At 47.3% G+C, this 11441-nt stretch overlaps 2 protein-coding genes across 2 annotated transcripts in view; one reads left to right on the top strand and one right to left on the bottom strand.

Annotated features, from left to right (window-relative positions):
• Positions 1-8648, bottom strand: part of cfap157 (cilia and flagella associated protein 157) — a 36862-nt gene extending 28214 nt beyond the window's left edge. The window contains exons 1-2 of the mRNA XM_078226295.1: positions 8431-8648; positions 3063-3334 (exon numbers count right to left, since the gene is read on the bottom strand). Coding sequence (XP_078082421.1) covers positions 3063-3334; positions 8431-8546 — 388 coding nt within the window. The 5' untranslated portion in view covers positions 8547-8648. The remainder of the gene's footprint in view (positions 1-3062; positions 3335-8430) is intronic.
• Positions 1-11441, top strand: part of LOC144502412 (ral guanine nucleotide dissociation stimulator-like) — a 301219-nt gene that overhangs the window by 182912 nt on the left and 106866 nt on the right. The gene's annotated exons all lie outside the window — the stretch shown is intronic.

Genomic DNA, 11441 nt, shown 5'->3' with positions numbered 1-11441 from the left:
AGCCTCAGTGTAACCTCATGACTTCAACCAAGTGCAGCACATTGATACTACACTTGATCTTAGCCAAAAGGCCAGGAAAAAGATACAAAGATCTGAGGTCACGTGCCAACCGACTCAAGAACAGCTTCTTCCTTGCTGCTGTCAAGACTTTTGAATGGACCTACCTCACAGTAAGTTGATCTTTCTCTACACCCTAGCTATGACTGTAACACTACATTCTGCACTCTCTCGTTTCCTTCTCTATGAACGGTATGTTTTGTCTGTCTAGCGCACAAGAAACAATACTTTTCACTGTATGTTAATACATGTGACAATAATAAATCAAATCAAATCAAAAAGTATTTAGTTATATTGTAGACACAGATCGATGTTTAGTTAGTTCGATCCTTACTATGCTTTGAGTTTTTTTTGACCAGCGCAATGCTGGCTGGCCTTTGCTGCTTTCTCTATTTCTCTCTCTCTCTCTTAAGTAACCCTTATTTCGCTTTCTGTAAAATGCTAATTATAAAGGACGCTCAATAAAGAAGTTTACACTTTGAACCAGTTGTGCCTACGTCTATTCTAAAGGAATGAATGGATCCTACAGTCTGTGATCGGGTAGGAGACAGGTGAGGTGAAATAACAAAAGGGGTGACGGTGTAGGACAAAGGGAATGGTAAAGGGACAAGTAATGTAATAAAAGACAAGGTGAAAATGGCAAAACAGAATCATTGTAACAACAGCTGCTGTGTGAAAAAACAGAAGCAGAGATTATAATCTGAAATTACTGAACTCAAAAGCGGACTCTGTGGAGCCGCAGAGAGCATAATTTAAATATGTGGTCCTGTTCCTTGTGCTTCTGTTGAGTTTTATTAGGACGGTCCAGCAGATCGAAGATGGAGAGGCCAGAGTGAGAATTGGGTGGAGAATTAAAACGGCACGTTTTAAAATGTAATCTTTAACCTGTGCTTAACCCTCTCTCCACTCACATTGTCTGCACCTGTAAAGACTTGATTACCTGTAAAGACTCGCATTCCAACCATTATCTTGTAATTGAGTTTGTGCCTATATATGCCCTGTTTGTGAACCCAACCCTCCACTCACCTGACGAAGGGGCAACGCCTCGAAAGCTCGTGCTACCAAATAAACCTGTTGGACTTTAACCTGGTGTTGTGAGACTTCTTACTGTTCCTACCCTAGTCCAAAGCCTGCAACTTCACATCATTAAAATGTAATGTGAGAAAAACCCTTTTCACACAAGTGGTTTGGGTCTGGAATGTACTAACCTGGGAGTGTGGTGGAGGCAGGTTCAATTGAGGCCTTCAAGAGGGCATGTGACGATTACATGAATAGGAACAATATGCAGGGGTACAGGAGAAAGGCAGGGGAATGACGGCAACCCAAAAAGCAATTTTGGAGAGCTGGTGCAGATACGATGGGCCATATGGCCTCTTCCTGGGCTGTAACAATTCTGTGATTCTGGTAAGCAATCAGAAGCTCAAGAGCACACATACATTGAATGGAGCTGTTTTGCAAACCAATCACCCAATCTTTGGCTGATTTCCCCAGAGGAAAACATATTGTGAGCAGTGAATACCGTATTCTAAGTTGAAAGAATTACAAATAAATTTCTCAGGGTTGTGTCCTCAGCCCAACCATCTCGAACTGCTTCATCATGAGGTCAGGAGTGGGGACGTTTGCTGATGATTGCACAATGTTCAGCACCATTCGTGACTCCTCAGGTACTGAAACAGTCCATGTCCAAATATAACATATCCTGGAAAATATCCAGGCTTGGGCTGACAGGTGGCAAGTGACATTTGCACCACACAAATGCCAGGCAATGACCATCTACAACAAGAGCAAATCCAATCATCGTGCCTCAACAATCAATGGCATTATCATTGTTGAATCCTTCACTATCAACATCCTGGGGTTACCATTGACGAGAAACTGGACTAACCATATAAACGCTGTGGCTACAAGATCAGAAGCTGGGAGTCCTGTGGTGAGTAACACACCTCATAACTCCCCAAAGCCTGTCCACCATCTACAAGGCATAAGTCAGGAACGTGATGAAATACTCTCCTTCCCAGTTGCCTGGATAAGTGCAGTTCCAACAACACCCAAGAGGTTTGATAACATAGAAAACATCCTTTCTGGATGTATCACAGCTTGGTATGGCTCCTGCTGTCCAAGACTTGGAAATATCTCGCCGTTCCTTCACTGTCGCTGGATCAAAAATCCTGGGCCTCCTTCCCTAACAGCACTCTAGGTGTATCTACACCACATGGACTGCAGCGGCTCAAGAATGCTGCTCTCCATCACCTTCTTGAGAGCAATTAGGGATGGGCAATAAACGTTGACCTAGTCAGTGACACCCACATCCCATGAATGAATAAAAAAAAATGTAGGAGTGAATGGAGTCCTGTACATTGAGAAGAGGAGGTAAAAGGGTTTGCTGGGGAGTGTTTGAAGAGCGAGTGAATGTGTCAGGGAGGTAATAGTCCCTTTGGAATGCTGAAAGGAAAATGGGGTGGAAGATGTGCCTGGTGTGGCATCACACTGGAGATGATGGAAGTGGTGGAGAATGATCTGTTGAATTTTGAATATAAAGTAAATTTTATTTATTAGTCACAAATAGGCTTACATTAACACTGCAATGAAGTTACTGTGAAAATCTCCCAGTCGCCACACTCCGGCGCCTGTTCGGGTACACGGAGGGAGAATTTAGCATGACCAATCCACCTAACCAGCACGTCTTTCGGACTATGGGAGGAAACCGGAGCACCCAGAGGAAACCCACGCAGACACGGGGAGAATGTGCAAACTACACACAGACAATTACCCAAGGTTGGAATCGAACCTGGGTCCCTGGTGCTGTGAAGCAGCAATGCTAACCACTGAGCCACCGTGCCGCCCCCAACTTCTAACTTCACATTTAAAAACTGGCGATGTAAAATTGATTACCTACTGTTCTCTGTTAATGCAGCTAAAGTTAACTCTGAAAAATTCCACCAATATTATTACTTTTCATTCGAGATACACAAATAAAATAAACACAAATCCCTCATCCTCTGCACCTAAAATCATATTCTCAGACGTGAGCTGATCCTTTGTTTCCTGAAACTCTTGGTGTAAATGTGTCAGCTGAGTTTCGTAGGCATCCTTCTCATTGTCCTTGGCTTGTTTCAAACCAATTAACTTGTCGTTCAGATCGGCAATCTCATCAATTTTCTGATTCAGACCCTTCTTCAGGTAGGCGATAACATCGTGCAAGTCTTTGCCAAGCTGCTCTTGCTTTTCAGCGGTGTCATTTTTTGTTACCTCCAGTTCATCCACTTTCTCCTGGTACCTTAACAGCATTATACATCGATTAGAATCAGTGCAGAGAATAGTGACAATATTTCCTGCAAATCCTTACAGCAAATGGTATTTATAGAATATTTGAAGACTGTGCTACTTTCTGACATTCTAGTCTGGACCATTACGCAAGAAATGTGTGGTAATTAAGTCTGAGATCAACCAATCAACTCGAGAACAGCTTCTTCCCTGCTGCCATCCGACTTTTGAGTGGACCTACCATATAGAATCATAGAATCTCACAGTGCAGAAGGAGACCATTCAGCCCATCAAGTCTGCACTGACAATGATCCCACACAGGCCCTATCCCCGTAACCCCACATATTTACCCTGCCAATCCCCCGACACTAACGGGCAATTTAGCATGGCCGATACGCCTAACCTGCACATCTTTGGACTGTGGGAGGAAACTGGAGCACTCGCAGGAAACCCACGCAGACACAGGGAGAATGTGCAAATTCCACACAGACTGTGACCCAAGCCGGGAATCGACCCGGGTTCCTGGCACTGTGAGGCAGCTAACCACTGTGCCATCCCTTAAGCTGATCTTTGCGAACACCCTAGCTTTTAACCGCAACACTATATTCTGCACCCTCTGCTTTCCTTCTCCCCTATGTACTCTATGAACGGTATGCTTTGTCTGTACAGCGCACAAGAAACAATACTTTTCACTGTTTCTCAATACATGTGACAGTAATAACTCAAACTAAAAAAAAAATCAAATTACACCATTCACATCTTGCAGATTAGGTGCTGTCAGAAGTAACAACAATTAAACTCTCTTCAATCCCCCTTCTTCCTTTATCTAGGTTTATACAAAGGCACTGTTCCATTGGACACTTGTACTTTGCTCCAGTAACCACTGAGCTCAGACAAGGGGGCACAGGTTCAAGGTGAGAGGGAGAGAGTTTAAGGGAAATGTGCGGCGGGGGGGGGGTGGGGCAATTTTTCATATAGGGAGTGATGGGTGCCTGGAACGCGGTCAGAGGAGGTAGTGGATGCAGGCACATTAGCAACATTTAAGAGGCATCCATATGGGTACATGAATAGAGGGATTTGGACCGAGTAAGGGTAGAAGGTTATTTTTAAAGTTTAGTTAGGGCAGCATGGGCTTGGAGGGCCGAAGGGCCTGTTCCTGTGCTTTGTTCTTTATTAAATGACAGCAGGAAATTGGCATTAGGAAGCATTACAGGTAACATCTAGAAATTCTATTCAAACTCCAGGCAAGTTTCCAATTCCAAATTCTCTGCCACATTCTCAGTAACACAACCCCCTCCATCTTACTTCACCCCATCCAGGCTTTTGTCGCTCTCAGACTGGACCAACCCAATGCTTTTCAGGGCAAGTTTCCATTCTCTACCTTCAGCGGACTCAAACCTCTGCTGTCTGTGTGCTATCTCACACAAGGTTCAGCTCCACCAAGTGCCAATATTGTTCTGGGTAATATTATGCCAACGTTAAATTTAAAGCAGTGATCCATCCCTGCGTGGCCTCGCTCCTTCCCATCTCTTTCAACCAGCAATGCAAACCTGCACACTGTTCCTCTCACTCTCTTCTCTTACACACAGCCCCTTAACCTTTGGGACCCGGGTTCGATTCACGGCTTGGGTCACTGTCTGTGCGGAATCTGCACAGTTCTCCCCGTGTCTGCGTGGGTTTCCTAATGCCACTTCCTTCATGACCCACTTTGATCTCTTTGACCAAGCTTTCGCTCATCCTTCCTAACATCTCCCCTGTCCTAGCAACCTTTCTTACCCCTTAAACCTGTGTGCAACATTTTCCTGCGTTAAAGGCATTTCACAAATGAAAACTGTTATGGTTTATGACACAACATAATTTTGCTGTGATACATTCCTGATACAGTACAATGATTCTATTTTCGCTGCAATTACTAACAAGCATGCTATAACATATTCTGTACACAAAGTAACGCTTGGAAAAGAAGATGATACAATCCCTGCAGTGCAGGAGGCCATTCAGCCCATCGAGCCTGCACCGACCACAATCCCACCCAGGCACTATCCTCGTAACCCCACGTACACTAAGGGGCAATTTAGCATGACCAAATCAACCTAACCAGCACGTCTTTCGGACTGTGGGAGGAAACCGGAGCCCCTGAAGGAAGCCCACGCAGACATGGGGAGAACGTGCAAACTCCACACAGACAGTGACACCAAGGCCAGAATTGAACCTGGGTCCATGGCGCCGTGAGGCAACAGTGCTAACCATTTTGCCACCGTGCCATCTTATTGTAATGTGCAATCCTCGCATTATTTCCGTTTGTCCTTTACAATGTAATACATATTTATAATTTGACTCAATGTTTTCCATATACACTGAGGTATAGTTGTTGAAGTGTTGCTATTTACTACTTTCTAATAATACATTCAGTATTGTGTTACACTTGCTGCATTACTTCCTTATAAAACATATTTGTACTTTTACTGTAAATAACAAACTGTATTTAGAAAACATCTTTAATGTAATTAAACATTCTAATTCCCCAGAGCATTATAAAATATTTCAGCAACACGCTACATAAGAAGATATATGGGCAGATGACCCAAAACTTAGTCTAAGAGGTAGTTTTTAAGGAATGTCTTTTGGGAGGAAGGCAGGTAGAGTGGTTTTGGAAGGGAGTTCAGGGTTTAGGTATCTGAAGGGGGGATTAAAATTGGGCCTGCATGGAATGAGCTTTGTGACGGGAAACGATGGCAATCACACCTTTCTTTCCGATATTTAATTGAAGGGAGTGAGAAGAGGCAATTCTCTGTAATGAGTGGACAAATAAGAACAGAACCAGGCTAGTGCATCCCACCCAGCCGGCTGACAGTGCAAGAGGCATTAGCAGGTGACAGTGCAGACATGGGCTGCATGCTGGTCAAAAAGGGACAGTCTACCTTTGTCGTCCTCAGGATGCCATCTATAAGTCTTTAAATTCTAAGTTTTAAAAGTTTCAAAGTTTTTAAAGTTTTAAAATTGCCCCTTACTGTCAGGGGGATTAGCAGGATAAATGCATGGGGATAGGGCCTGGGTGGGATTATGGTCGGTGCAGACTCGATGGGCCAAATGGCCTCCTTCTGCACTGTAGGATTCTATGACTCTATGAGATGCAAGCATCGCTAACAAGGTCAGTACCGATTGGCCATCCCTTGGCATAGAATCTTAGAATCCGTACAGTGCAGAAGGAGGCCATTCGGCCCATCAAGTCTGCACTGACCCTCTGACAGAATGTCTTAATCAGGCCCTGTCCTCTGCCCTAACCCCATACATTCACCGTGGCTAATCCATTTAACCTATGCATTTTGGGACACTAAGGGGCAATTTAGCACGGCCAACCCACATAACCTGCACATCTGTCAAACTGTGGGAGGAAACCGGAGCACCCGGGGGAAACCCATGCAGACACGGGGAAAACGTTCAAACTCCACACAGTCACCCAAGGCCGGAATCGAATCCGGGTCCCTGGCGCTGAGAGGCAGCAGTGCTAATCACCACTGTGCTGCCCCTTGTGAAAGTGGTGGTGAGCCCTCTTCTTAAATACAACTCACTACCTTTCTATGTCATTTCAGAGAAGCATTAAGAGTCAACCATATTACTGTGGGCCTGGAGTCACATGTATGCCCACACTGGATAAGGACAGCAGCTTTCCTCCCCTGAAGAACATTAGTGAACCAGATGGTTTTTTGCATGGTCATGGTCATTATTACTGAGGCTAGCTTTATAGTCTAGATTTTATGAATTGAATTCAAATTCTACCATCTGCCAGGGAGTGAGTTGAACTCATGTCCACAGACCATTAGCCTGGGTCTCTGGGTCACTCGCCCAGTGACATTGGGCACTGTCGCTCCCGAAAGTGGACATGGGGGCTGCAGTAAAAATGGGCATGGATTTGGGGAGTTACAAACACTGTGGGGAGGAATGGGGGAGGCTGAGTACCATGTGGGGGGTGGGGGGGCGGAGGTGGGTTGTGATGGGGTTACCTTGTGGAGGAGATGCCAATAATATGAGCAATGGGAGAGGCCGGAGAGTGGGAGGCGAGGATACTGAGTAAAGGGGGATAGTGAGTGAAGGGAGTGTTGTAGATTTTTACTGCATTTTTACTGCAGCCCCCATGTCCACTTTCGGGAGCGACAGTGCCCAATGTCACTGGGCGAGTGACCCAGAGACCCAGGCTAATGCTCTGTGGACATGAGTTCAACTCACTCCCTGGCAGATGGTAGAATTTGAATTCAATTCATAAAATCTAGACTATAAAGCTAGCCTCAGTAGGGGCGGCACGGTGGCACAGTGGTTGGGGTGGCACAGTGGTTAGTACTGCAGCTTCACAGCTCCAGGGACCTGGGTTCGATTCCCGGCTCGGGTCACTGTCTGTGTGGAGTTTGCACATTCTCCTCGTGTCTGCGTGGGTTTCCTCCGGGTGCTCGGTTTCCTCCCACAGTCCAAAGATGTGCGGGTTAGGTTGATTGGCCATGCTAAAATTGACCCTTAGTGTCCTGGGATGTGTAGGTTAGAGGGATTAATGGGTAAATATGTAGGGATATGGGGATAGGGCCTGGGTGGGATTGTGGTCGGTGCAGACTCGATGGGCCGAATGGCCTCTCTCTGTGCTGTAGGGTTTCTAAGATTTCTAAGATTCATCAGTGCTCTGTCCACTGGGGCAAAGAACGGGCACTGGGGCAGAGAAAGTGTGCATTGGGGCTGACAGACCATCCCCTGGGGCAGACGGACTGCTCCCTGCGGCAGACAGTCAATCTCCAGGTCCAGACTAGACAGTACGCTGGGGCAGACAGACCATCCTATGGACAAGTCAGGCCATCTCCTGAGGCAGATAGTCCATGCACTGGGGCTGACAGTCTGTGCAGTGGGGCAGTCAGTCTCCTGGTCCAGACTAAACAGTACAGTGGGGCAGACAGACAGTCTGCGGGGGCAGACAGACAGTCTGCGGGGGCAGACAGACAGTCTGCGGGGGCAGACAGACAGTCTGCGGGGGCAGACAGACAGTCTCCTGGGGGCAGGCAGGCAGACAGTCTCCTGGGGGCAGGCAGGCAGACAGTCTCCTGGGACAGACAGCTCCCCCACACCCACCTGGCCACCTTGCCCTCCAGGTCTTTGATCTGGATGACGAACAGCTCCCGCTCCACGGCGGTCAGCGGCTCAGGCTTGTCCTCGGACGGGCCCCAGCCTTTCTTCTTGGGCGGCATGTTGGCTTTGCTTCCCCCCTCAGCCCCCCTCTGCCGCTGGTGCCGCTCTGCTCGCCGACACCGGCCTGTTGCTAGGAGCCGCCGCCTCCCTAGCAACCGGATTATCCCGGGGGGCATGCGCGCGGAGGGGGCGTGGCCAGGAGAGGAGGCGTGGCCGGGCGCGAGTGGTGTGACCCGAGGCAGGGGGCGTGGAATGGGGTGGTGCGCGGCCGGGGGAGAGGGGCGCGGCCTGGCCCAGGGGGCGTGGCGGGGAACGAGGGGCGTGGCCTGGCCCAGGGGGCGAGACGGGGAGCGAGGGGCGTGGTCATCACACTGTCAGCACGTGCCTTGTGCAGCAGGCTTGGTGCAAAGTGTGACATTCCCTCCAGCTGCAGATACAATGGAATGGTATAGGTGTGGTTGGGTTTTTTGTGTTCATTTGTTAAGAGTAGACAATGTTTATAAAGATATGTATTTTCAGGAGTGTTTTACACTCCTTCATGAGGTGCCTGAATAACCAATTACTGTTTTACCCCTTTAAGTGTGCTGGTAATATGCTACAGGCCACTCGAAGTCCAAGCTGGTAACATGCCCTCTCCAGAGTCATTGAATTTTACAGCATAGAAAGGTGCCATTCGGCCCATCATGCCTGCGCTGGACAGCAAGCACCCATCCTAGCGCAGCCGGCACGTTGGTACAGTTGGCTGCAGCTATCGCTGGTCTGAGTAGGCAATGCCCAGTGTGGAACTAAGACACTCACATCAGGAAAGTGCCAAACTGTATTGCCCATTCCTGTGGCATGAGGGTGGCACAGGGGTTAGCACTGCTGCCTCATAATGCCCAGGGGATCCAGGTTCAATTCTAGCCTCAGGTGACTGTGTGGAGTTTGCACATTCTCCCCATGTCTGCGTGGGTTTCCTCCGAGTGCTCCGGTTTCTTCCCACAGTCCGAAAGATGTGCTGGTTAGGTGCGTTGACCCAAACAGACGCCGGAGTGTGGCAACTAGGAGAATTTCACTAACTTCATTGCAATGTTAATGTAAGTCTTACTTGTGACTAATAAACTTTAAAAAAAAACTTTACATATCCAGATTCAGTTCCCCATCATCTACGGAGCTTGTCCATCCTTTGTGTGGTTCTACAATTGACCAGCGTCCCAGCTTGTTGCTGGGTAACATCTCAACTTTCCTTAGCATCTCTCCTGAATGTTTCCTGGGGTGAAATCCCAACACGAGACATCTTTTTAGGGAGGACAACAACCTCAAACATTTTGTTTTGTGAAGCCAGAACCAGAAAGACAAAGATTGCATTCTAATGTTCACTTTGTTGTGTGAAAAATGAACTCACTAACTTTTGTGGAAATAATGGACATGTAGAATAACAGAACGATACAGCATAAGGGAGGCCATTCAGCCCATCCTACCTGGGTTGGCTTTTTGAAAATGCCACCTAATTTGTCCCATGCTTTCTGCACTTCTCACCTGACCCAGTTTGTGTTTTAGAATCCAGAGTCTTGCTATTAATTTATATTTCAGAAACATCTGGAGCCCATTCGAATAATGGTAATTTCTCCAGATTCCGCCATTTAAAATATTCTATTTTTCAGGAAGCTGAGTTTAATATGGAAATAATTTGGGTGTCCATTCTTAAATGAAGTCCTTTCTCTTTCCCTTTACCCGGGCCGGAATTCTCCCATCCTGCCCGCCACTGGAATTCTAGCGGGCGGGCGTCCGGACCATGTATAGGTCCATTGAAGTTGGGCAGGAATCTCCGGTTTTCAGGCAAGTGTGGCCGGAAAATCCCACCCCCATCTCTGAATTGTTAAATTGAACCATACTTCAGTTTCACATTAGGGGGCGGCACAGTGGTTAGCACTGCTGCCTCACAGCGCCAGGGACCTGGGTTCAATTCCCGGCTTGGGTCATTGTCTGTGCAGAGTCTGCATGTTCTCCCCATGTCTGCGTGGGTTTCCTCCGGGTGCTCCGGTTTCCTCCCACAGTCTGAAGATGTACTGATTAGGCGCATTGGCTATGCTAAATTCTCCCTCAGTGCATCCGAACAGGCGCCAGAGTGTGGCGACTAGCGGATTTTCACAGTAGCTTCATTGCAGTGTTAATGTAGGCCTACTTGTGACACTAATAAATAAATACTTTGAAAGGCTAAGCATGTATAGAATTGCATAGAGTTTACAGCACAGAGGCCATTCAGCCCATCTGGTCCATAGATTGTTTATCTTTAAGGGTAGCAATGGTGTAGTGGTATCGTCACTGAGAGACCTGGGTTCAAATCTCACCACGGTAGATGTTGAAAGTGGAATTGAACCTGGAATTAAAAGTCTACTGATGACCATGAAACCATTGTCAATTGTTGTTAAAAACCCACCTGGTTCACAAATGTCCTTTGGGGAAGGAAATCTGCCGTCCTTACCTGGTCTGGCCTACATGTGACTCCAGATCCCACTGCCCTCTGAAGTGGCCGAGCGAGACATTCAGTTCAAGGGTAGTTAGGGATGGGAAACAAATTCTGGCCCAGCCAGTGATGCCCACATCCCATGAACAAATTTTAAAAATATCCTCCACACATATGTTTTATTTCGAGATCTCTCTTTACCTTCCTCATCACCCTTTCAATACTTTCAGCAAGTCCTTTGAGGGATTATTCTTGGACATTTTGGAGTCATGAAAATCCTCACAGAAATGGAAGCCTTTTCTCTCCCTCTCCACGGCGAGAGGCGGTGACAGGATCTTACGGGTCCGCCCTTGCCAATGGGGATTCCCATTAAACGCACCGCTCAATGCCAGGAAACCCATGGTGGGGGTGCGTCATCGGCAGAACAGTAACTTACCACCGGCGTGAATGGCAGCAAGATTTTTTCATCGAGCTTTTGGTCACCTGCCCCGCCGTCAGCTTCAGTTCG

The sequence above is a fragment of the Mustelus asterias genome, chromosome 13, assembly GCF_964213995.1.
Source record: "Mustelus asterias chromosome 13, sMusAst1.hap1.1, whole genome shotgun sequence".
NCBI lineage: Eukaryota > Metazoa > Chordata > Chondrichthyes > Carcharhiniformes > Triakidae > Mustelus > Mustelus asterias.
Note: the sequence above shows the minus strand (reverse complement) of the source record. Positions and strands in the feature narration are given on the sequence as shown.